The sequence below is a fragment of the Phascolarctos cinereus genome, unplaced genomic scaffold (genome assembly GCF_003287225.1).
Source record: "Phascolarctos cinereus isolate Bilbo 61053 unplaced genomic scaffold, phaCin_HiC Scaffold_1;HRSCAF=81, whole genome shotgun sequence".
Taxonomy (NCBI): Eukaryota; Metazoa; Chordata; class Mammalia; order Diprotodontia; family Phascolarctidae; genus Phascolarctos; species Phascolarctos cinereus.
Window position 1 is genome coordinate 146,705,866 of NW_027555514.1, and position 27,222 is coordinate 146,733,087.

The 27,222-nt window shown below is 36.8% G+C and overlaps 1 protein-coding gene across 4 annotated transcripts in view; it reads left to right on the forward strand.

The window, feature by feature from the left end:
* The window catches only part of PHTF2 (putative homeodomain transcription factor 2), a 180,029-nt gene that overhangs the window by 35,844 nt on the left and 116,963 nt on the right, over positions 1–27,222 (forward strand). For 3 of the 4 annotated variants that reach the window (XM_078154535.1, XM_020984503.2, XM_020984504.2), the window contains exon 2: positions 15,363–15,442. In XM_078154535.1, the coding sequence (XP_078010661.1) occupies positions 15,398–15,442 (45 nt within the window). In that variant the 5' untranslated portion in view covers positions 15,363–15,397. Of the gene's footprint in view, positions 1–15,362; positions 15,443–20,401; positions 20,512–27,222 lie in introns of those variants that run through there. The other variant, XM_078154534.1, reaches the window with a different exon arrangement.

The following is a 27,222-nucleotide window of genomic DNA, read 5'->3' on the forward strand; positions in this document are numbered from 1 at the left end:
TTGTACTTGAAGATCAAATTTTTTGTTGAGCTCTGGTCTTTTTATCAGGAAAGTTTGGAAATCTATTTCTTTGAATATCCACCTCCTCCCTTGAAAAATGATGCTCATTTTTGCTGGGTAATTGATCCTTGGCTGCATTCCAAGCTCCTTTGCCTTATGGAATATCATGTTCCAGGCCCTGTGGTCTTTTAATGTAGAAGCTGCAAGGTCCTGTGTAATCCTGACTGTGGTTCCATGATATTTAAATTGTTTCTTTCTGGCTGCTTGCAGCACCTTTCTTTCATCTGGTAATTTTGGAATTTTGCTATTATATTCTTGGTTGTCAATTTGGGATCTCTTTCAGGTGGTGATCGGTGGATTCTTTCTATGGTTATTTTCCCTTCTGGTTCTAGGACTTCAGGGCAGTTTTCCTTTATGATTTCCTGAAAGATACTGTCCAGGCTCTTTTTTTCATCATGATTTTCAGGTAGTCCAATAATTTTTAAATTGTCTCTTCTGAGTTGATTTTCTAGGTTGGTTGTTTTACTGATGAGGTATTTTACGTTTTCATGTATTTTTTCATTTTTTTGTTTCTGTTTGACTGATTCTTGCTCTCTCATAGAGACATTAGTTTCCATTTGTCCAATTCTAGTTTTTAACAGATTGTTTTCTTCTGTTAGTTTTTGTACTTCCTTCTTCAACTGGCCAATTTGTTTTTTAGGGACTTGTTTTCTTCAGTGTATTTTTTTTCCAATTGGCCAATTGTATTTTTGAAGGACTCTTCTACCTCTCTCATTTGACTATTAAAATCCTTCTTGAGCTCTTCTAAGAAGGCTTTTTGGGCTTCAGACCAGTTCATATTCCCTTTTGTTGTTGCAGATGTGGGTTTGTTGACAATGTTGTCCTCTTCAGAATTTCTGTCTTGATCTTCACTCTTCTCATAATATGAATCTATGGTATGTTTCTTTTTACTCATGGTGTTTCTTTATTCCCTGGCCTTTAAAGAGATTGAGCTCTCCTGCTGGGGAACAGAGGGTACTGACCCAAGCTTCTTGTGTTGGGAGCCTAGGTCTTGGTCACTGGCTTTGTGTGCTGGGGCCTGTTATGCTGGGAATTGGAGGCTGTAGGTTTCTGGCAGCTTACCTTGTGTTGGGCTGGAATCAGCAAGGCTGGAACTTTCAGGCAGTTCTAGGTTGCCTGCTTTTCCTTTCCTTTAGCTTTCTTCAGCTCCTTTTAGGTGGGTGCTGCAGGGTGTTCATCTGCCTGGGGTCCCCTGCAGTGTTATCCCCTCCTTTCTGCTAATGTACTGGGAGATACCTTGAGGCACCTTGGTTTTCTGAGGTGGTTTCTACTGGGTCCCCCCCCCCCACACAGGCACTCTGAGGTCCAGGTGTTGGTGTTTGCCCGTTCTACCACCTGGGTTTCAGGATTTCTTCACAATTGGAGACTGCAGGGCTCCGACAGCTCACCTGGTGTTGGGTTGGAATCAGCAAGGCCAGGGCTTTAGGAAGCATTTAGGTTGTTTTCTTCACCTACTTTCAGATGAATGCCGCAGGGTACTTATCTGCCCGGGGCCCCTTATAGTTCTGCCTCCCTTATTTTTGCTGAGGCACTGGGAGACCTGTTTGCTGGGCTGCTGCGCTGCTGCTCCCCGTCTTTCTTCTAGTTCAGGTGTTCCAGGGTTTTTTTTCTGGGGTGATATTTTCTGGGTTTTCAGAGGTTGATGGGGAGAGTGAGAGCGACTATCTTTTTACTCCGCCATCTTGACTCCTGGCGCTTATAGACCACCAAGTATTTTTTTACGGCAATCAGTTAAGGTATTCACATTGGCCATGTCCAGAAAAATATTTGTTTCTTTCTATGAATCCTTTACCTCTGAAGTACAAACACAAGTATGAAGAGCAACGTGAAAAGGTAAATATGAATGAACAGTGAATTATGAATCCTTCAACCTCTCTGTCAGCAGTTGAATAGCATGTTTCATTATTAGTTCTTTAGAATCCTGGATGGTCATTAACACTGAAGAGTTCAGTGCAATAATATTCCTTCACATTCATTAGCCATACTTTGTTCACCTATTCCCTAATTTATGGGCATCCCTCAGATTCTCATTCTTTTCCACCTCAAAAAGAGCTGTAAATATTTTTATACATTCTTGGACTTTGTTTTGCTTAGTATTAATACCTCCCTCAATCTACCATCCCACAAATTTCCTCTCCCTTTCTTTCCTTTCCATCCTGTTTCATTTTTTTTGTACATTCTTTTTTTTTGCCTGTTGAATTCTTTTTTATTAATTTATTTTGAATTATCAACCGTCACTTCCATAAGCTTTTGAGTTTTTAACTTTTCTCCCCCTCCCTCCACACTCCCCTCCCCAAGACCATGCACAGTCTGATTGATATAGGCTGTACATATACAATCCTATTAAACATATTTTCACATTAGTGATATTGTAAGTAAGAATTAGAGCCAATAAGAGGAACTACCATGAGTGGGACAATTGAAAGCTTCTCATTTGAAATGGAAGCTGTACTCCAAAAATTAGTTAAAGGCTTTAGTATGAGCAGGGCCCAAGTTTCGTTTTCCTGTAAATCATGGGATTTCGGGGAAATCAGGTCATACACTCCCCCCTCCCCTTTTGTAACTGTCGCCCCAGCATTATCTCTGCCACATAAGGCAATCATATAGCTTCTAAGCTTGTTTTAGGTAAAGATGTATCTCTTTGGTACTGGGTAGAATGTGAGGCCTCTTAACTCCACCAGTGGGGAGAGAGGGGCCCAGGTTAAAGGGAAGGGAGGGGATTTTTCTTAGAATTGTTTGTCTAGGGGTATATAACTGCTTGTTTGCTGCCTGTATGCTGCCTCCCTACCCCAGTCCGCCCTGGGTAGGTGACACCCAACTCTCACGCAAGACTTGCTAAATAAAACTTCTGTTTCTACTGAGAGAAACCTCTGAATTTTATTTTGGGTAGGTGGTCTCTATCCCACACAACCAGAAATAGGAAACAAAATACAACAGAAGAAAAAAAATAGCAAATAGTAGTATGCTTCAATCTACATTCAAACTCCATAGTTCTTTCTTTGGATGTTGATAGTATTTTCCATCATGAGGCCTTTGGAGATTGTATTGCTGAGAAGGGTTAAATTTATTCATATTAGTCATCGAATAGCATGGCTGTTATGGTGTATAATGTTCTCTTGGTTCTGCTCACTTCACTCAGCGTCAGACCATATAAGTCTTCCCAGGTTTTTCTGAAGTCAGTCTGTTCATCATTTCTTATAGCACAATAGTATTCCATTACATTCATATACCACAACTTGCTTAGCCATTCCCCAATTGTTGGGCATCCTCTCTGTTTCCAATTCTTTGCCACCCACACAAAGAGTTGCTATAAATATTTTTGTACATGTGGGTCCTTTTCCCATTTGTGTGATCTCTGTGGGATATAGCCCAAGAAGTGCTATTGCTGGGTCAAAGGATATGCACATTTTTATAGCCCTTTGGGAATCATTCCAAATTGCTCTCCAAAATGGTTGGATCATTTCACAGTTCCACCAACAATGCAGTAGTGTTCCAGTTTCCCCACGTCTTCTCCAACATTTATCATTTTCCTGTTTTGTCATGTTGGCCAATCTGATAGGTGTGATGTGGCGCCTCAGAGTTGTTTTGATTTGCATTTCTCTAATCAATAGTGATTTAGAGCATTTTTTCATATGACTATAGATGGCTTTAATGTGTCTTTATCTGAGAACTGCCTGTTCATATCCTTTGACCATTTATCAATTGGGGAATGACTTGTATTCTTATAAATTTGAGTTAATTCTCTATATATTTTAGAAATGAGGCACTTATCAGAGAGACTGGTTGTAAAAATTCTTTCCCAATTTTCTACTTTCCTTCTAATCTTGGTTGCATTGGCTTTGTGCAAAAGCTTTTCAATTTAATGTAATCAAAGTTATCCATTTTGCTTTTCATAATGTTCTCTATCTTCTGTGATCATGAATTCTTCTGTTCTCCATAGATCTGATAGGTATACTATTCCTTGCTCTCCCAGTTTGCTTATAGTATCAGCTTTTATATCTAAATCATGAACCCATCTTGGCTTTTTTTTGATATATGTTGTGAGATTTTGATCTATGCCTAGTTTCTGCCATAGTCTTTTCCGGTTTTCCCAGCAGTTTTTGTCAAAGAGCATCCTATTTCATGTTTGAGTGAAATGTATTTCTGTACCCAACTCTGTATATGTTTGTGTATTCTTTCTTGTGAACAATTCAGATGAGAGTGAAGTTTAAGTGTCTGCCACTCCCCTCTACCTCCTCCTCTTTGTATAGATGTTTATTTGCACACCCTGATTATGTGAGATAATTTTTCCTCCTCTTCCTTCCCCTTCACCCGCGCCCCCCCCCCAGCCCCGCCATGTATTCCTCTTGTGTCTTTACATTCTTTTCCTAAGATCAGTAAGACCACTACCAGGCCTTGTCTAATTGAATTCTCTATGACCCCTAATATAGGGTTGTAAGGGGGCAGTATTATCTCCCCATATTTGAGTATAATTAGCAGACAGTATTCTGTCCCCAAATTTGAGTGTAAGAAGTTTATCCTTGCTTAGCCCTTTATCGTTGTTCATTCATATTTACCTTTTTATGTTGCTTTTCATACTTGCATTTGTACTTCAGAGTTTTTCTGTACCTCTGGTCTTTTCATCACATATACTTGGAAGTCCTTGATTTCATTAAAGTTCCATTTTCCCCTTGTGCTGGTGTGTGGTATCTCCCTGGGTGCTGGACTGGGGGCTGCCCTGCTTGTGTCCATCATGTCTACTGACTTCTTGGTTTCTTTTCTGTGATGATCTGGGTAGGACAAAAGACTCACTGTGACTTTTTCTGGATTTCTCCATCAGGATTCAGTATGGTACATCTTATGGCTCTTTTTGAAGGAGTTGTGGAATGAAACTGTGCTTTATTGCTTCCTCAAACCCCACCATTGTGGCTACACTCTTCCCTCCTTGCCAAATCAAATGAATTATCTTTTTTTATCTTCTGTGTAGCGCTTAACACTATTGACTACCCACTCTTTTTTATGTTTTGTGACATTGCATTTCATTTTTTCTACCTGCTTCAGTGACTGCTCTTTTTCCTTTGTTAGATCCCTTTCTTCTTATCCCTGAAATGTGAAGGCCCTGTTCTCAGCTTGCTCTTTTTCTCTCTGCCATCATATCTATGACATCTACATATCCAGTTGTACTCCAGTTTTATAATTCCAGTGGCCCATAGAGTATCTCCATTTCAATCTCCCCATTCAGTATGTCCAAAGTTGAATTTGTTGTATTCTCCCTTAAAGCCTTCTTCTTTCTTTAACTACACTTGCAAGTCAAGACATCCCCTTCTTGATGTCATTGGTCCTCTTCAAGAATGAAGGACAAACAACAATCTGTGAGTAGTAGTAACCCATTGGGTTGTGTTGCTCCTTCCTCCTTCCCTTCCCCTTCCTTCCCTCCCTTCCCATGGGGAATCATACACTTACATGTGGGTGCTCTGCCCAAAGGAATATACATTTCTTGAACTAGAGCTCTGTTAAACCAGGTTTTGATAAAGCCTATTGGGATTCAAATGGAGCTACTTGACTATGCCTTAAACCCAAATTACTCTGGTTCTCACTCATTGGCCAATAATGGGCCCCAACTCAGTCCTCAGTTGGTCATTGTTTGGGTTTTATTGGCAGAGAGTGAATGTAAATAAATAACAATTGTTTCTGTTCTGGCCAGAAACCCTGAGAGTCTTCCCTTCTCAGATTGATTTTTTTTTTTTTGGAGTAGGTGAAAGAGGCCATTTTTTGCCTCATTTCTTACCTAGTCATAATCACTGACTGGGTATTGCCTCAGACGAACTGAAACCTGGGAAAGACCTTAACTTAAAAAGGCCAAGCTCTCCCATTGCATCTGGGGTCATCTCAGTCGTCCTGATCTGTGTCTTGCCACTGGACCCAGATGACTCTGGAAGAAAGAGTGAGGCTAGTAACTTTGCACAGCCCTGCCTCATTCAAATCCAATTCACTTGCAAGTGAAATCATCACCTTCCTGATGATGTTGCTCATCTTTGAGAACTAATGACAAACAACAACAGTAACAACAACTATGATCATTACTGCTATTAGCAATTTAAGGAGGTAGATTTTCAGGGATCCACTAGATTAGTTCCAAAAACTCCTCAAGTAACTAAGTTCAGCCCGTTTGATGCTACTTTCCCTTGGTATCAAGCCTTAAATTAGCATTTTGCTTCCTTCATGGTTTTCTACAAATATTACCTTATCTTCCCACTTGATACATTGACATCTTCTGCTTACCTTGGATTCTATGATTAGTTATTTAAGGTTTTGGTTTTGAAGCTCCCCAGGATTCAGCATTCTTAAACTATATGTGCTTTGCCAGTCTTCAGTCCTGATTTTTCTGCTGTGCACTTTTTTCACTCCTGTTCCCAGGCTATTTAGTGATGATGGAGAAAGGCATTTAATTGAGCTACATAGCTAAAATCCACATTCATGTTCTTCATAAGAAGATGGACCCTCTTTTACTACTGAGCGATAGATATTCTGCTCCTCGGTGCCATTTCTTTTGTTGTTGTTTTTTTAAAAATAAGTTTTTATTGATATCTTTTTTTTTTTTTGGCTAGGCAATGGGGTTAAGTGACTTGCTCAGGGTCACACAGCTAGTAAGTGTTATGTGTCTCAGGCCGGATTTGAACTCAGGTCCTTCTGAATTCAGGGCCGGCGCTCTATCCACTGCGCCACCTAGCTGCCCCGATACCTTTTGTTTCTTAAATTATCATAGTTATTCCTGGTATCCCTTCACTTCACTGTTCCAGAGAGCCATCCCTTATAACAAAAATAGTATTTTTTTTAGAGAGGAAAAAAAAATTGGCACAGTTGATCAATTCATTGAAAAAGTCTGATGTGCAATGTGTATGTAATACCCTGTGAACCTCCCTTTCATAAAAGGGGTGGGCTAGGGGTTTACTCTCAGATCTCTTCATTATAGTCATGCTTGATCTTTAACAATTCTGTTATATTTACTTTTGATTTTTTGGTGAGTAGTTATTTCCATTTACATTGTTGTAGTTATTGTGTATATTGTTTTCTTATCTGCTATTTTTCACTCTGCATCGGTTCATTTAGATCATATTTTTCTGTATTCATCACATACATACTTTCTTACAGCACAGACATAATTCCATTACATTCATGGGCCACCATTTGTTTAGACATTCCCCAATCGATAGGCATCTACATTCTAATTCTTAGCTATCACAAAAAAATGCTGCTATAAATGTTTTTGTGTATATAGGGATTTTCTTCTTATTGATTGATGGCTTTCTTGAGGTATAAGCCCAGGAATGGAGGCTCTAATTTGAAAGTTATAGACATTTTAGTTACTTTATATTCATAATTCTAAATTACTTTCTAAAATAGTTATGTCATTTCATAGTTCCACCAGCAACGTGTTAGTATTTCTGTTATTCCACAAACCTCTGTAACATTGACTATTTGCTATTTTTTACTTTTTTGCCAGTTTTCAGGTATGAGGTAAAACCTCAAGTTTGTTTTGATATGTGTTTCTCTTATTATTAGTGATTTGGAACGTTCTTTTATGCAGTTGTGTATACCTTGCAAATCTTCTTAGGAGATCTGTTTATTCATATCCTTTTATAACTTATCTGTTGGGGAATGACTGTTATTTGTGTATGTGTGTGGACAGCTGTGTATGTATGTATGTATGTAGAGATATACACATATGTACATATATATTGTATATACACACACACATATGTAATGTCTACATACACATTATATATGTATATGTGTGTGTATGTGTCTATATATCTTGAATATGAAACTGTCAGAGGAATTTGATATAATGATTTTTTTTCATTCAACCACTTCCCTTCATATCGTAGATGCATTGATTTTGTCTGTGCAGAAGCTTTCGGTTTCACGTAATCTAAGTAATCTATGTTATCGATTATATTTGCCTCAACCTTTTGTTCAGTTAAGAATGTAGCTCCTACTCATAGCTGTGACAGGTATAATGATCTATTTCTCTTCTAATTGTTTTTGTAGTATGATCTTTAATTTTAAGGTTGAGTATCCATTTGGAATTTATTATGGAATATGGTATAAGGTGTTGGTCTGAGCCTAATTTCTGCCAGACTGTATTCCTAATAGTTTTTTCTCAGGCAGTTTGTTGTCTGCTTTATCAGACACTGCATTATTGAGTTCTGTTATTCTCCCTTGTCTAGTCTGTTCCACTTACTGTCTTTCTATTTTTTAATCAATTCCAGATTGGTTTAGATGATGGTTGTTTTATAATGTAGTTTGAGATTTAGATGTGCTATTCCTTCTTCACCCCTACTTCTTTTAATAATTTCCCTTGATCTTCTAGGCCTTATGTATTTCCAAATGAATTTCGTTATTTTCCTCAGTGCCATTTCAGGTACTGTTGTCCTTATTTTATAGATGAGGAAATTTATGGATAGAGAGTTTATGATGTTCTGAAAAAGTTTCAACTAGTAAATATCAGAACCAGAATTTGAATCAGTGGATGTTAATGTTGGCCTGAGTAGCCAGAGAAAACTTTATTGAAGAGGTGGGATTTTAGATAATGCTGGAAGAATGAATAGGGTTTTTGATGAGGGAAGAGCATTTAACCCTGAAGGAGCATCATAAACAAAGGTCCCACAGTGGGAATGATCATTGGACTCTTGGAAGAAGACAATTTGTATTTGGGAGTGTGAGTAGTTTGATGTTGTTAGGCCTCACAAATAAAGTCTCTTCACAAAATAGGATAGTTCTGTAGTACAGTGCATCCAAATGGATGTTTTATTCTGTAGTACTAAGGTGCTCTAAAAGCAAACTTTAAAGTCATTTAATATCGTCCCCTCCAGTCATTGGTACCAAAACCACACTTCATGTTATGCATGGAATATTGCAAATTTAATTACAGAAATGATAAAGAAAAATTTAAGTTCCTTGAGAATCAGAACTGTTCTACTTTTTTTTTGTTTTTTCTATTCTATTCCTAATGCTAGCACAGTGCCTGGTATATAGTAGGTGATTAATAAATGCTTATTGAAGGGGCAGCTAGGTGGTACAGTGGATAGAGCACCAGCCTTGAAGTCAGGAGGACCTGAGTTCAAATCTGGCCTCAGACCAAACACTTGACACCAGCTGTGTGACCCTGGGCAAGTCACTTAACCCCAACTGCCCAAAAATAAAAACAAACAAATAAATAAATAAATAAATGCTTATTGATTGATTGATTACATAATCAAAGAGTGAAAAGAGGGAATGGTACAGAATAGTTAATCTAGTTCAAGTATGACATTTGCAGGTTGCTATAGCTTTAGAATAAAATCACATCAAAACAACCGTATCAGTTCATTGATCATGATCGTCAATTCACAAAATAAGAGCTTATCCCACTCTACATTTTTCAAAAGCTTGACTTTAATGTCATAATTTGTGATAGTAAGTAAACAGGCAAATTATCAGCTCATATCACCATAAATCTTGTGTTGTAGAATTTAAGATTTAAGGAAATTCTTAGCTGGAAGGGGTTTTAGAGGTAATCTGTTGAAATTAGGTCTCAGAAAGCCAAGTCTCTCGTGGTTAGTTGATTTGCATCGCCTGTACTTTTGTGAAATTTTTGGTGTCACAGAGTTTGCTGTGTCTGGTATCTGATTGAATCACATATCTCTACGTGTTGCTTAACCTGTTTTAAAAATAAGTATGAGGCTGTCAGTGTTACTGACAGGCTATTGATGGAGTTAGGAAGACATCAAATGAGTTTACAAGGAGGTAAATAATTTTTGTCCAAGTTCACATAATTTACAAAAAATGTGTTGTTTTCATAGATATGAATGGGGTGTTTTTTGTGTTTTGTTTTGTTTTGTTTTGTTTTTGATGAGGCAATTTGGGGTTAAGTGACTTGCCCAGAGTCACATAGCTAGTGAGTGTTATGTGTCTGAGGCCAGATATGAACTCAGATCCTCCTGACTCCAGGGCCAGTGCTCTATCCACTGTGCCACCTATCTGCCCCCCAGAACGTTTCTTTGAGATAAAAGTTTTATTTTAAGATAATCAGTGACTTCTTCTGAATAAGAGATGGCATTATATCTCTCACTGAAATTTTGTTCATTTTATAATTCATTTAATTTGGACCACTTTGTACTTACTGGAGTAGAGAAATAAGCGTTCATTGGATTTAGAAAAATGGGGAATCTTTTACATTTTGTCTAGGTGGTACGTATGTAAATATCACAATAAACATTTGCATGCTATTATACATTATTTGAACTAACATGAGAAATAGCTTGGATAATGTAAAATGCCATATTATCCATTCAATGATTTCTTCATTGGATAATCATCAAATAAAAAAGTGCTGGAAACCATAAGGCAGTCACCAAGGAAAACTGGGAAGCATAAAAGTGATGAGTTCATTTCCTTGCCTTTGACTCCTTGGTGCCTTTTTTCTTTGCTGAGAAAGCAATTCAGTCTTATTGACAAAGAGCAACAAAAAATAATAGAGGAACAAGGATGGTAGTAGATAAGTGTATCAATAGAAACATTGAGGGAAACATGGTTTGTAAGGTGGTCACAGACCAATGAACAGCAGTGATAGGCAATAATGAATGGAGCATTTCTAAAGTAGTAATTGAATACTCTCTTCATTGAGGAGCAAGGTAGACTAGAAAGGTAGCTATAGTAGCAGTAGGGGAAATAGACCTCTGAGTTTGAAGATAATCCTTGAGCATGTATGTATTTGAGAGCTGACAAGTTTCAACAATTAGGCAACTGTTTGCATTTTGGACGTTAATGACAATTAATGACATATGTTGCTTTTTCCTCTTTCAAATTGTTTACGTGTTTTAAAAAAAGGAAAGAAGAAAAACTTCCCAGTTCCTGTATGGGGAGTGTTATTAACCTAAAGGTGGCATGATAGTTGTTGTGGACTTGAACAGATTTGCTTTTTGGAATTTTATGGTTCTTATAGAATAACAATGATGTCACAGGTCTATAAAATTGCCCACAAAATGTTGCAGTTTGAAAGTCAGTTTTTAAAAGTCCTTTATGTTTTGGAGATGTGAACTTTTAAGTTCTACTTTTGGTGAGGTCTTTCAGTAGCTAATTATTAAATCCATTTATTTCATCCTGTGTATCTTCAAGAAGCTGTATCTGTCATAGTGTGTTTGTATTTTCTGAACCAGAAATTAGGAAGCTTAGGCTAACAAAGAATCTTTTTCTGATTTGTCACTTGATTTACATGAGGTTTTAACAAAAGTATCAAAGTTAAGTAATATTTAGTTATACATTTAACACATTGTTTTTATTGAAAAGGCAATGATTAGTCAACAAGTATTTATGAAGTGCTTGTTATATGTTAGGCACTGTGCTAAGCTTTAGAGATACCTATTTAGAAGGTTAAAGACATGTCCCTGCCATCAAGCAGCTCACACTCTAATAGAAAAGAAAAATATTGCATATAATATAAAATTTAGCAAAAAGTTAATATATTTTCATTGTCATTTTTGTCCTTCATTGTCATTCCATCTCTCAAAAAGTATTTAAAGAAATATTTAATCGCCTTGTATATACTAGGAATTGTGATACTGAGGATACCATATGCTTTTCTGAAGTTCAGATTGCTCAATAATTGTTTATTCTCCTTATCTTTTTCAAATGTATCTTGGCAAGTCTTTGAATTGATTTATCAAGTTATTGCTTATTCATTGTTCTTGGATTATTTGACTTTTTCTTCTTTGTATCACCCAATCTTTAGAACACTATCTTGTTAGAGGTGGTAAGTAAAGTGTCCATCCCCCCCCTCACCCACCCTCCTTTTTAAAAAAAAAATCTCTCTAAGGTAAACTACACGAATGCCTGAGGCCTTATTTGTTTACATTTTCCAGGTTGAACCTTCTTAGGGCCTTGGTACCTTGGATGTTTCACTCTGAAAATTCTTGGTCAATCAGCAGACATTTATTAAGTACCCACTGTGTGTTAGGCATTGATCTAGGTATTGGGATACAAAGACAAAAAACTGAATTGTTCTTACCTCCAAGAAACTTAGATTATGTCAGGAGAAATTATGTGTATATATAGCTATGTAGAGAATACTGCACTTATAGGAAATATGTACAGAATAAATACAACATCAATACTAGGTACTTAGGGAGGGGAGATGGGGGAGAGAGAGAGAGTGAGCGCACTCGTGTGTGTGTGTGTGTGTGTGTGTGTGTGTGTGTTTGTGTGTGTGTGTGCGCTCATGCATTTGTGCATCTGTAATCTAGAAAGGCTTTATTTAGAAGTTAGAACTGAAGGATGTTGTGAGGTGGAAGTGAGGAGGGAATGCATTCTAAGCATGCAGGAAAGCTAATGCAAAGACACAAAAGTAGAGATGGAGTGCCTTGTTTGAGTTAGAATAAGAAGGCCAGTTTGGGTGGACCATTGAGTTCAGGAAGGTGAGTAATGTCCAGTGATGTTGGAAAGATAGGTTGGCATTATCTCCTTTCCTAGATGTTTACAAACTATCCTTTCAATAATATACCCTAGAATTTTACCAGAAATACAAGTCAAGTTCACTGAATTTTAAAAGCCAAACAAAAGAATTTATATTTTATTTTAGAGGTAGTCTGGAGCCCCTGTAGTTTATTGAATTGGAGAGTGATGCAATCAGAACTGCACTTTAAAGAAAATCATTTTGGCAGCTGTGTAGGGTGACTTTGTGAGTAGAGGGAAGGAGTTGGATGAGAGAGTTAAAGGTAGAAACAAGGTTTGGCATCTCATTGATGATGTAGGTGAGAGGGAGTGAGGAGTCAAGGATAATGTTGAAGTCACAAACCTGTGAGACAGGAAGAATGATGGAGAGTACTTCCCCTGTTCTATGAATTCTGCCTCTCCTTGTCTACCCCAGTGATCCTCAAAAGATTATGGAGAATAACAGAGATACTCTAAGAAAACGGCGTATGTTTTGATTTTTATAAAAGGGAAATGAACTGAGCCTGCATATTATAGGCCAGTGAACTTGACTTCTATTTCTGGTAAAATTCTAGGGTATATTATTGAAAGGATAGTTTGTAAACATCTAGGAAAGGAGATAATGACACAAACAATTAGTATATCTTCACTGAGAACAGGTCATGTAAGACTAATCTTACTTCCTTTTTTTTTTTTTAACGGGGTATTAGCCTCGTTGATATATAAAGCGACATAGACGTAGTTTACCAAGATTTTCATGCTACTTAAAATTTTTTTGTTGCTCTTTTGTTTTATATCACTTATATCACTTATATTTCCCATTATATCCTTTTTCCTACCCCCTCCTAGAAAGCTATATCTTATAATAAATGATTTTTTTAAATGAGGAAGGACAAAAAAAGATCAGCAAAACTGACCAATGTCTTGAAAAAAAAATCTGACGTTATATGTAGTGTTCCACATACATTTCATGATACATAAAAGTTGGAGAAATTATGGGTTAAGTGGATTTGGAAGTGGTTATAAATGGCCAGGTGCAAAGAGAAGTTACTAATTGTTTGATGTCAGCTTGAAAAGTCTTTGGTGGCCTGTCCCTGAGATCATCTACATTTGGTCCTGTACTATTTAACATTTTTATCAGTGATTTCATGTAAAGACAGAGATTTAAAATCACATAAAGCTGAAAAAGCTAGTTAACACACAGAATGACAAAGTCAGGATCCAAAAAGGTCTCAACAGTCTAGAACATTGGTCTGAACTTTATAAGATGGGGAGCCACTGATCTTAAGCAGAGAAATGACATGGTTAGATCTGCACTTTGGGATTATCAATTTGACAGCTCTGTGGAATATAGAGTTTAGAGGAATGAGCAATGCAGGGAGATTGATTATAGAAGGCCTTCGCAATAGTTCAGGAAAGAGCTAATAAGGGCCTGGACTAGAGTGATCCTGTTGTGAGTGAGGTGATACATGTGAGAGGTATTGAGGAGGTCGAACTAACAAGAAAGAAGTTAAAGATGTTGAAAGAGGAGGAATTGAGCTCCAAGGATGATAGTCAGCTTGTTCAAATACATGGAGTCAGGAGCTATGTTGAATTTGGGGAACAGCTGTTACTTCCATTTTGGCTGAAACATATGGTAAAGTGAAAGAGAATAATATAAAGTATGCCTGAAACTACTTTGTCAAAGTGCTTTCTGACATGGCTGCTTTCTTTTTTTCCTTTTAAAATTAAGCTAGGCAATGAGAAAGCTAATAAGAGTGCTGATTTGTTAAGTGTTAAGGTAAGAATATATCTGCAGTATTATATTTAGTTCTGGTTACCACATTTTGGGGAAACTGATAAATTAGTATCCAAAGGTGAGTGATCAGAATATTAAGGGATCTGGAACCTAGGTCATGTGGAAAGATGTTCATAGGCTCATAGTTTTAGATTCCGAGGGTACCTTAAATGTTATGTAGCCCAACTACTTAATTTTATAGTTTAGGAAACTGAGGTCTGAGAGTTATTAAGTGATTTGCTCAAGTAAGTCAAGAATATAGATTCAAACACAGTTAATCTAGTTAAGTTTGAAGAAAAGAAAACTAAGTTTGGGGGTGGGGAAGAGATAGGAATGTTGGACATGATAGCTTTCTTTAAATAGTTCAAAGGCTGTCAACTGGAAGAGGCTTATACTGAGCTGCTACAAAGGACAGAACTGGGATCAATGGATAGAAACTATAGGGAGACAGTTTTCTGCTCAATAAAAAGAAAATGCTTTAACGTTCAATACTAACAATAAAGTAGACAGCCTTGCAGAACAAAGAATTCCTCATAATTTGAAATATTCAAGCAGAGATTGGAAATATTCAAGCAGGACTCTTCAGGATTTCTAAGACAAAGTGGTATATTGGGCAGTATGATTGCTAATGCATCTTTTACCCCATGATTCTAATGGCTCCTTGATTCTAAGTAACATGTCTTATAGAATTTTTATATTGCCGCATTAATAATTGAATTGATTTTACATTTTTAAATGTGAAAGAATAAATTTAAATATAGCAAATTTATACTATAAATTACTCTAAGAAACTCTGTGGCAATTCTTTGTAAGAGCATATTATTATGTAATGCGGTGTGTTTTGTAGAAAGTATCCTCCATTATATTCAAGCAGAACCCTCTGTTATTACGGCAACTGATTTTTGTTTACCAGCAAGCCTGTTGCTAAAATAGTAATGAGGAAGGGTGTAATGTAAGTATAGTCATACACCCCTTGCTCTGCAAGTAACCAGCGTATTATATATGCTTGTTATTCAGACTACCCTTAGAACGTGGAAGTAAAGTTGTCTCTGTGTGTCTTTTCTTTCTTGCACAGCCTAAAATGACTAATGTGTGATCTCAGTGGAATAAATGGCGTCCAAGGTGACAGATGCTATAGTCTGGTATCAAAAGAAGGTAAGCTGATAGTTACACTTTAAGTTTTACCTTTTAAAGCATTAAGTTCAGAGTTACATAAATATGCATTTGAAGTAGTTTTCTAATTTTAAGTTTTTTTCTTATCTCCTAGATTTTTATAATTGTAGTATTACCTAAAATACTTTTAAAAATTGATTTTTTTGAAATGTTTTTTTTTGTTGTTGTTGCTGAAACTCAACTTTAAATTCAGGACAGTATATAGAAATCTTATAGTAGAGGGAAGGTCTGAATAATATTGTCCTTTCTGTGTTCCTGGAAGCTCAAACGAGAAACCTGGCTTTAGTTTTAAAGTATTGATCACATTTTGAACTTTTGAGATTGTTTTTAGTATAGGAAACTTTAAAATTTAATGCAAAAAAGTAAAATAATTTGTGAAACAAGTAGTGTTGCTCTGATGAAGGGACAGATAAGCTGTTAGTAATCAGATATTTTATTAGAGAAAAGTTATACTAAATTAACTACATAGAACATCTGAGTGCTGATTAAATCTATGGTACATGATCTTATATTCAGAGGAATATTGGTAAGGCAACAAAGGATGTTCAAATATGTAATCATTGAAAGGCAAAACCTATAAAAATGTTTCTGTTTTTTATAGCTAATGTTTAGCAGTTGATTAGCATTCAGTATTATCCAGCTGATGATCAGTGTAAACACAGTACCAGAAAAATGTGTAACTTAAGATTTCTTGATTGTACTTTTTTGTTGTTGTTGACTTAATGAATTAAATTCTTACCAATTAAAGTGGAGGATTTTCTTGTTCTGTATTTAATGTACCAAGTTAAAACAATGCTAAGCATTATTTAACTTGCCCCTTAAGCTAATGGTTAATATTTAGTCCTCAGTACACATAATCTATAGATCAGCATGATATGAGAACGACTCAGTTTTATTTGGTGAAGAAATACTGAAATTATGGATCCATTGAAGAATCAGTTTTGAAATTCCAAGAGAAAAGTTGTGAAGTATAATTTGAGATAGTCTAGTCAAATGCAAAAGTAGTTTTTTTAAAATTAAAATCCTCTTCAAAGATGATTATAAATAGCATTTTGCGGTGTCACATCATCTGTAGTTATAGCAGTCTTTCACCTCACATTTCTTGAGATGATTCTAATTTCAAGTGGAAAAAAAAGTATACTTTTAGTAAGGGTTTAAACAATGAATTTCCTTTATCAGATTGTGTCCCATTTAGAGTTCGGTATGTAGAGACATGCTGTAAGGTTAAATATTCATCATGGTGGCATAAATGAACCAGAATTTGAGCCCTACATTGAAACAAAGCATTTTTCAATTTCTAATTTCTAACCTTTTAAAAAGAGGAGGTACTGTGGGAAGGAAAGGAAGTAGTATGTTTTCTGCTTAATGTTGTCATCTTGAATAGCCGTGGTATGGCATCACATATTCAATTTGAGTGTGAAAGAAAAGGTTCTTACTCCCTAAGGAGGTGTTAATATATCTTGAGGGGAAACATCTTAGGAGATTTTAATTATTTGGATTCAAATGTAATTCAAGGGTTTTCATTGAAAATATGGCAAATAAGGGATTTGTTGTAAAAAAGTGTGGGGGGTTATCGTGTGACAGTGAGGTTATTAGTTAAAAATATTGTACTGCAGGAAGGCCAAGTGAGGGTTAAAAAAGGAAATGGCCCTTAGTTGTGAAGGTAAAGGGAGGTAGCTGGAGGGTTTTGAGATCGATAATGGGAAGAAGATGAGTGGGAGAGAAGGAGCTTGAGATCTTAGAAGAGTAACACTGTTTAGAGCTGGAAGGCACATAGGAGATTCCATTTCAAACTCCACCTCTACCTCCCCTCACCTCAACCTCCATTTTACATGAGGAAGCTGAAGCTAATAAGGTCATCACTTTTCTAAGGTAATACAGATACAGCCAGATTTTAAATCCAGGTCTCCTGGTTCCAAAGTCCGTTTCATCCGGTAGATCCTGCTGTTTTCTGGACATTATTTTAATGTAAAAAATATTTTAATTGTCAAAAAACTCACCAGAATTTTATATCTTCCTTATGTCACAGTAATAGAGAGGCAATAGAAAGAGCGTGGAGGTTGAAAGGTGGTGTATACTGTCAACAAGTTAAGTCAGAAAGATATTAAGTGTTTATTCTGTGCCGGGCACTGTGCTAAAGCTCTGGGAATACAAATAAAAGCAGGAAGATGGGTTTTTTTTGCCATCAAGAAGCTTACTTTCTAATGGGGGAAGATAATGCAAAGGAAACTGAAAAGGGGCAGGGGAGATGAAGGTACCCAGTGGGAGATGAGCTGGGGAGGGGGAGATGTATTATAAAATCTGAGAGAGTGAGAAGTACAGCCTGAAGAAGAATGAAGAAATGACTAGCTTGGGCTTCTTCCTTTAACTGGAAGTTCTGGGAGGAACTAGCCAGTCAGAAAGGGAGAGGCGAAAGTGAGGAAGGTGCTTTCAGTCTGTGAAGTCTAGGGGTAGAGTGAACTTGTAAGGTTAAGAGGTTTCTGAGGCGTTGTGGAAAAAGTCTAGGAAAGTCAGAAATGCAGCTTGGACAGTTCTTATTTCTTAGACTAAAGAAAACACTAGCAATTCAATTTTTGTTGTATCTATAAAGGAAATATGAGAAATAAAGAAATTTGGGCCAACAAGCAGCTCTGGTATGATGGTTTTTTTGCCTTCTAAAATACAAGTGATCAGTGGCCTTGTTAATGGGGTGAATCTAGTACTCTAAACCTGAGACTTAATCTGAGTAACTTGAACAGAACTGATAGTTATCCCCAGCTATAAATAGTCCACCCCCCCCAAATCCCCTCTCATAGGAAGGATTAGTCATACCATAATGTATTGGTGCCAGACTGCAGCAAACACGGTAGGAAGAAAGTTCTAATGAAAGAGAGGAAGTAAAAAGTGGGAAGAAAAGCCAAGCCTGTTATGAAGGAAAGCAGCCCCTGGCCACTTTTCTAAACATTGTGAGGAGGGCAGTAGCAATGGATTTAGATATATTAGAGATGTCATGGGAATCTTGAGATTCAAATGAGAGAGGAGATGCTGAATATTTTTAAATCTTCATCAAAACATCTGATACCAAAGATGATATACCTGTTTTCTCCTTTCTACAGGAAAAGTCTCACCTCAGACATGGATCAGTTTTCCTTGTTTCCCCTGGTGTTCTGGGATATTTATTTACTTTTGGAGAAGCAAGGTGATATTTGCTACCTTTGCTCCAACATATAAATTTTGGGATCTTTGAGCGTTTTTATTGGTTAAATGGGGGTAAGACTCATAGGATATTGGAATGCTCATTGCCCAATTTGATACTCAAAAACCATTAACAGGAATTAGGAAAGTGTGTTATCTGAGAACATACCCTTACCCACTTGGACACAAGTGGACACTCTGAATTCCAAGAGGAGACTTCAGTTTAGCAATAAATGGCAAAAAGGTGGGGAAGATTTAAAAATATCTGGTTATGCAGATGAGCAAACATTGGTATGGGCTTAAGTATGTCAAGGGAGTTCTTGATATATCTAATTTACTTGGGATATCTAATTTACTTGGGCATTGCCACAAAAATAGTCTCAGGATATCCTCTTAAGTGAAAGTGTGGATTGAATGCTAGCATAGATTCTAGAGAGGGGCTGGGGTTTGTAAGGGAGAAAAACTTCTGATACCTAAAGATCCGTATATTAGGGAGACGAGAGAGCTTCAACTTTGAATATAAAGACATTACATTTGTGTAGGAATGAAGTCTCCCAACTTTCTAGTGAGGAGGACAGTGTGTTTCAATATCTGTTCTTTAAGCATCAGGATTAATCATTACAATTAATCTGAGTTTGGCTGCCTTAAGTATTGTTTTCACTTACATTATTGTATTCATTGTTTCTATTGTTCTCCTGGCTCTGTTTACTTTGCTCTGGAATAGTTCAAATAATTCATCCCATTTTTCTTGAAATTCCTCATATTCATTTTTTCTTATAGTGCAATAATATCCCATTAGACTCCTTTGCCAGCCATTCACCAGTTGATGGACACCTATTTCATTTCCAGGTTTTTTTTAACTACAAAAGGTACTGCCGTGAATATTCTGATATATGTGGCACCTTTCTGTTTTTGATATCCTTGAGTACATGTTGTCACTTTACTTCTCACTCAGGATTTATAAACTGAGTACAGACTTATAAAGTCTATAAATTTATGAATCCACTGCTATACTGAAACTTCTTTCTCAAAGCTTATCAGTCATCTCTTAATTACTTAATCTAGTAATCTTAGACCTCAATCCTTTTTGAATTTTTCTGTATTTTTTGACATTAATTATCCCTTCTTGGATTCTTTTTCCTTCCTTGGCTTGTTTAACATATCTTGATTCTCCTCTTACTTAACTGACAGCTATTTCTCTAGTCTCTCTTGCTGTATTGTCATCTGTTTCCTTCCTAAACTTTAATATTCTGCAAGACTGAATCCTGGCCCCTCTTCCCTCTTTTTTCCCATCTTCTCTTCCCTCCCCTTTCCTTACCTTCTCCTCTCTTTGTAGTTTTTTTTTCTTAGATGGATGACTTGGGGATATCGGGAGTTATTATTCTTTGTTATTTGAACCAGTAGTGACTGAGAGCTCACAAAGATAAGTCCCTGATGGGAATAAGGGAAATGAGAAGAGAACTTAGCATACCCTTAGAATATAACTTTGCTTTGCTACCTAGCAACCGTCTTCTGGACAGATGAACAAATGGTGTTCACTAGCCACAGAGGTATACGTAAATTAATAAAGTCTTTCTGACCTCGTTAGTTATTATTATTTAAAATACAGAAATAGTAAAATGCTTGGCATTTTTGTATTGATTTAGAGAATTTCAAATAGCTTAGCATTCTTCAGAAATAGATTTTTATTATTGTGTGTGTGTGAAGAGTGTCACAAATGTTTGGTTTAATCATTCCCATCTAATTCTAATACAGAAACCACTGGTCAATTCAGTCTCTCTATTACTATCTGCTTTTGAATCAGAGAATTGGAATCTAAATAGACAGTCATCTGCTAGCAATCTGAGAATGGAAGTGATTGGCAGGCTGTTTATATGGTAAGTATGAGGAACCAGCCTTCATCCTTTACAAAAGTATTATCGTCCCATTTGGTCCCAGAAGTGGAATGCACTGTCTTACTGCTGAGTTCCAAGCCAGTCAGTAAATAAACATTTATTAAGCTGCTACTTTGTGCCGTGGACTCTACTAAGTGCTGAGGATACAGAGAAAGGCATGACAGTCCCTGCCATCAGCTCAGGTAGTGTTAACTCACTGTCTCATGAGGGAAACAATATGTAAACAGCTATGTACAAACAAGCTAAATAATAATTTGGAGATAATCAACAGAGAGAAAGACTAGCATTAAGGGGAATGGAAGGTGGACTTCAGCTAAGACTTGAAGGAAGCCATGTGAGGAAGGGAGAACATTCCAGGCATGGGGGCAGCCAGTGGAAAAACAAAGCAGAAAGACATCTCTCACCTCTTCCCTACCTCTCATTCTCCAAGGGAAACTTTAATTCCTGCTAGGAAGGAAGCAGGAGTTGGAGGCCAGAAATTTGATCACTCTGCTCTCCTTGGAGAGAGGAGGTACTAGACCAGAATTATATCTATCTGCTTCCTTAGATATTGTTGGTGTTGACATGAAAACAGAAATCAGTAAGTGTATATATATAGGCAAGTATATAACCAGACAATACTGACACGAGAAACTCTCCCATTAGGATAGAAGCAACTCAGCCCAACTAAGAGAGAGTCCTAGATGTCACCCAAGACAAAATTCCGTGAAGTTTCTCTTGTAGCAAGCGAGAGATAGGAGCATGATGGAGACTGCTAGCTCTTCTCATGTTGGCTTCTTCTGGAGTCTTATTTTCTTTTTAGCAACATGAAATGGGTGTCCAGAAAGACCTGAAGGGAATGCAGATCCTGAAGAGATTACAAAATCTGAAAAGACTGAAGAGACTAGAACCCTCCTCTCTTCTACTTTTACCATCTATGCCTTTACCCTCACAAAGGGCATTGATCTCCACCAGTGAAGAGAGTTGGACTTTGGGACTGGGGTCTTATTTGAGAAAGAGTAAGAAGACCATTGTCATTGGATTCTAGAGTATGTAAGGGATTATGTGCAAGACAGCTGAAAAGGTAGGAAGAAGCTAGGCTATTAAAAAGGATAAAACAGGTTTTTTTAATTTGCTCCTATGGGCAACCCGAACCACTAGGACCGATTGAATGGGGAGGAGGGGTGACATATTTAGACTTGTGATTTAGGAAGAGTAGTTTGACAGCTGAGTGGAGATTAGATTTGAGTGGAGAGACACTTGAGCCAGGGAGAGCAATCAGCAGGCTATTGAAATAGTCCAGGTGTGAGGTGATAAGGAGCTATACCAGGGCAGTGGCAGAGAAGACAGTGGGAGCATATACAAGAGATGTTACCAAGGTGAAGAAACTCCAGGACCGTAAACTTAGGCCAACAGAAAATTTACCAGTTTCCCAATATTAGAACTGAGATTCGTGCTTATAAGTATTTGGTCATCATCACTTCTACACCCTGGGTTCTAGTAAGGAGAGGAATATTCTCAGTCAGGTTAAAGTTGAGATCTGTATCTTTAGTTGGTCAAAGGGGACTTTACGTGTTTGATCTAAAACTGTGTCATATTCGTCAGGAAGTACAATATTAAGTAAGCAATGACCACCTGAAGTATTCATTTGAGGAGGATCGCTACATTTTAGCAATTAGAGCTCTACTAAATTTAAGTCCATGGAGTGTTATTACTGCTAATTTATGAAAGAAGTAAACAGAAGCAAGATTGAGAGTGGGAAGCTTTAATTTAGCAGATACTATCTAAATAGAGAATGGAATAGGTTAGGAAATTGAATTTTCAAAAGGGCTCTCTGAATTTTTCTATGGTAATAATAATTATCAAAGTAAAGTATAGGTCTTTAATTATTATTTAAATAATAAAATACATGTAGTTGAATAGGCCTGTGCATTTTTAAATGAATAAGCTACTCATTCCTATTTGGGACTGGAAAAGGAATATTTTAGGATATGCTGGAAACTATTTTCTAAAACCTGTTTCTTTCCATGGTGAAAAAGTTCTAAATAGAGATATTAGTCAAGGGTTTGCATACTTGCCAAATATACTCCAAATTTCTTGCAAGCTATTTAAATATAAACACAGTAACAGACATCTTAGTGGTGAAGTAAGTTGGTAGGTTGCCACTGCCAGTCTAAAATTAACCAGTGATGTTAGGCAGTTGTACTAGCTCTGAATATGCTGAGTGTCAGTTTGTTTGTCTTTTTTACTTACTTGTATTCATTCATTTATTATCTATCCATTCTTGTAGAGTACAGTATTGGAGGCTTTGGTGGTGGGGGTGGGGGTGATGGGAGGGTGGGGGTGTCTGAGGAAGTCAAGTAGTCCCTGCACTCTAGGAGCTCTCAGTGTTATAGGGGATGACTTATACAGATTTACTTTGTTTACAGCTAATAAGCTGCATTTAAAAATCCCATACAGAAGACTAGTTTAGATGTTGAATTGTTGTTGGCAGAGTGATCTATGATGTTATTTTGACAAAATATATTAAATTCAGCACCAAGAATTATTTGTTGACATGAGAAATTTTCCTACTTGAAATGTTCCCTAAAGCTTTTGTATTCTGAGAGGACAAATATAATTTATTTATTTAAATCTTTGAATTTTACTTTTTTTGGCTTCCTACTTAAAGTAGAAAATTGTGTAGTACGGGGGCAGCTAGGTAGCGAAGTGGTTAGAGCTCTGGCCTTGGAGTGAGAAGTACCTTAGTTCAAGTGCGTCCTCAGACACTTGACACTTACTATCTGTGTGACCCTGGGCAAATCAGTTAACCCCAATTGCCCCACCAACAAAGCAAAAAAAGAAAGAAAATTGTGTAGCCTATCAACAACCGATTATAGATACAATTATAAACTTGCAGGGATTTAGAAGTATCTTTTATAGGGGGAAATTATTTTAGACAACGTTATGAAGGTATGGGTAAAAGATAATAGAAGGCTCTGTTTAAAGTGAGGGAAAGCATTTCTTAAGCAGTCTGAAAAACAGTTTACTTAAAAAAAAGTTTACTTCCCATAAACATATTTTCTTTTTACTTAGTAGTTTAAAACTTTGAGGAAAAAGGGAATGGAGATGAATGCTTCTTTATGGTGATATTGATATACTTTTCAACCAGTAAAAGCAACTTTTAAAAAAGTTTAATTTTTCGGATTGATGAGTTTTGTTTCAAACCAGCATAAAAATCTAGTAATAGTGACAGTTGATTTCCCTATAATGTGTAATACCCCTAAATAAGTAAAAGGCATAAAGAGTGATCCCACTGTAACTGTACACAACCTTAAACTTCAGTAGTTTTCTTTTTCTTAAAAACAAGGACAGTATTATAGGTTAATACCAGTATTGTCCAGTGTTTTTCCTGTTTTGTTACTCTTTGAAGTTATCATTTTTGTAGTTCTAGTAATTATGTACGTCGTTTTGGTTTTGTTTTGCCGATTCTGTATTACTTCACTGAAGGTGTTTTCCATATTTCTTTGAAATCTTTACAGTCATTTCTTAGAAGGGCAGTGATATTTCAGTACATTCATGTGCTATGATTTTTTTTTGTGCTTTCTCCAACTGATGGATTCATGATTTCTTTCCAACTTTTTGCTATTACAAAGAGTGCTTTTATGAATATTTTCCTACATTTATGTCTTTTCTACGCATTCCCTGCTCTAATTAAACTGGCACTTGACATCAACTCTCTTCACCTATGCTTTTGCATAGGCTGCTTGGACTTCATTCCTTCTTCATTTCTGGCACTTAGAATCAAGACTCATCCTTGGTACCACCTCTCGTGGGAAGTTTTTGCTGACCTCCCTAGTTGTTTTTTTTTTCCTCTTTCTTTCTCCAAAATATATTGTGATTATCTGTTTACATAGTGTATCTCCCCTGCCCTCTTTGGAACATAATTTCCTTAAGGGTTAGGGACTTTTTCATTTTTGTCTTTGTATCACCATTGCCTCACTAGTTCCTTGTATAATGTAAATGCTAACTTACTTGAATTGAATTTTTTTTAAAATAACCTCTCTCAGAGTGGATCACTGGGATCACTGAAAGGATAAGGAGAATTTTTGTAACTTTTACAATTCCAAATTATTTTCCTAAATAGTTGAACCAATTTATAATTCCACCATTGGGGAATTGGTGTGTGTATTTCCCTGAATGAATTCCAGCATTTAATCTTTTCTACCTTTTACTATTGTTGTCACTTTAGTGGAGATGAGTTGATAGTATGAGAATTGTTTTAGTGTTTCTATGATTATTGGTGAATTTGAATACTTTATTTTGATGATTGTTTGTGTTTTGTATTTCTTTGGAGAACTGTGGCACTCCAGGGTATTGATAATAAGGGCTATTACTATTAAAGGCTGAAAGATTTCCCCATTATATCCCTTTGTGTTTCTGAGAGAGTAAATTATATTATGGTGAGACTTCCTTTTGTGTCTTTTTATATAACCGCTCTTTTGGCAAGGCTGGCAGTATTATTATAATCTAAAGATTGTTGCTGTACCCCAGGAACTACTATTGTTGAAGTGCCAGACAGGAAAGGAATTGTTTTTGGGTTTAACATTATTCCATTATTTGAATTTGTGGTTGAAGTACAGTTTATAGAATCTTCTTCACTTGAAATGACTGTTTCTGAATTACTGTCTGTGTCAGGCAATCTTTGTATGATGAACGGCAACTTCTTTTATTTAGAGTCTGCTGAGGTGAGTCAATCTCTATCTGCACATTAGGAAGTCCAAATAATTCTCCACTAGGCAACAGATAATTGCAATTGAATTATCTTTGTAGTACCCTTCCACCTCTTCTTGGGTGATTAGTCCAAGATATCACCTCAGTTTCTGTGAAATGAGACATGAGTTTCAAAATTTAATTCACTTCCTACATTGCTGCATTAGTCTCACCAAGTTTAGGTTTAAAGACAGCATAGTTTACAGCTTCAGCTGGGCTGGAATCTTGAATTGGCTGTTAACAACCAGCCCAGATTCCTGGACTCCTGGATTGTTATGGCTTGTGCTTCTGGTCTTTGAGACTCTCAAGGTCAGAAATTTCATTCCCTGAATCTAAAATAGAAAAGAACTAAAAAGCCAAGGACCAAGCACTGGTTTTGGGGGGCTACATAGCTTCAGAGGGGGAAGGCCTTATTTATGGCTTTTTTCCCTTCAAAGTATGGTTTTCTCACCAGAAACTGTGAGTGAGTTAAAGACTGACCACACTCCCATAGTTGGTAGTCCAGCAAAAAGAAAGAGTTGGAATGGAGTCAGGCTGTTTTGAAGATGCTGGTAGGTCCAGCTATACATCCTCCTATGGGAGGAAAAAAGGCTACTCCCAACCATGAAGTTGGCCAATTGGAACCAGTTACAGAATGTCCATTCATGCTTTGGTTATCATAATTCTCCTGGAACCAGTTCTTTAGTGATTTTTCTGTAGGAGAGCCATCTCCTCTCCACCAACCCCTCCTCCATAACCCACCTGTATCTTAGAGGTATTGCTGGGATGGAGATCTCATTGTAACCAGAAGCTATTTCTTAGTCATTATGATAAAATACCAACTGTAGTAGAACACTTTAATATCATTGGTACCAGGAACTGCTCATATTTATAAAACATTTCGCATTTTGTAAGGTTATCTCATGAGAATATTTCTTTGAGATAGGCAATTGCAGTATTGGATATAGAATTAGAAAACTTCACTTCAAATCCCAACTTTGCTTCTGGGTAGCCCAGGGAAACTCTTTACAGGGAAGAGGTTCTTGTTGTGAACAATAGGTCCATTCTGGGGGAAATCTGACCCCAAAGTGGAGTGCTCAGCCTTTTTTCCTTTCTCATTTACTTGTTATACCCCAAACCTGGATTAGAACCCTGGAGGAAAATCTCTAAAACAGAGCTAAAGTATGGCTCATGTTTAAGGTCTCCTCAGAAGGGATTAATAGGATCCCTTTTAGAAAAGGTGCTGGAAGTACAAAATAAATATCAGAAATAGAATGGCTGTTTATTTCCTTTACTATAAATTTTTTTTAATACCCAAGACTTACAAGCTCCACATTAACAAAGAATATAAACATAAAATGATAACTAATTATAAAAACAACTTTGTATAACTGACAAATGTATACTTATCTCAGATTTATGGTATCTGAACAACTTTCAAGATTCAGATCTTTTGGAAGCCAATAATGGCCTTTAAGTTCCTTCATGTTCAGGAGGTCATCTCCTCCAAGAAGTTATGTGGTAGTAGGAAGCCCCTCTTGTTGGGTGACTGGTACAGAGTGAGGAACCCAGGAATTCTAGAATTCATGAGGTAATCTGTCAAGCAGGAATTCTTAAGCTAGGTAAAGAACCTAGCATCCTAGGATTTCAGTGTGTACATGAACTTGGATGAGAAAAAACAATTACTAACCTTAACTGAATGTTAGCATTTCATTCATTTATTCTTTTTTTTTCTTTTTTGGGGGGTTAGGCATGGGTTAAGTGACTTGCCAAGGGGCTACAGCTAGTAAATGTTAAGTGTCTGAATCTGGATTTGAACTCAGGTCCTCCTGACTCCAGGGCCAACGCTGTACCCACTGTGCCACCTAACTGCCCCTCATTCATTTATTCTTAAAACATTATTCTGAGAAGGGGTTCTTAGGTTTACTTGGACTGCCAAAAGGGGTTTGTGATGCAAAAAGTTAAAAGCCCCTAATGTAAAGC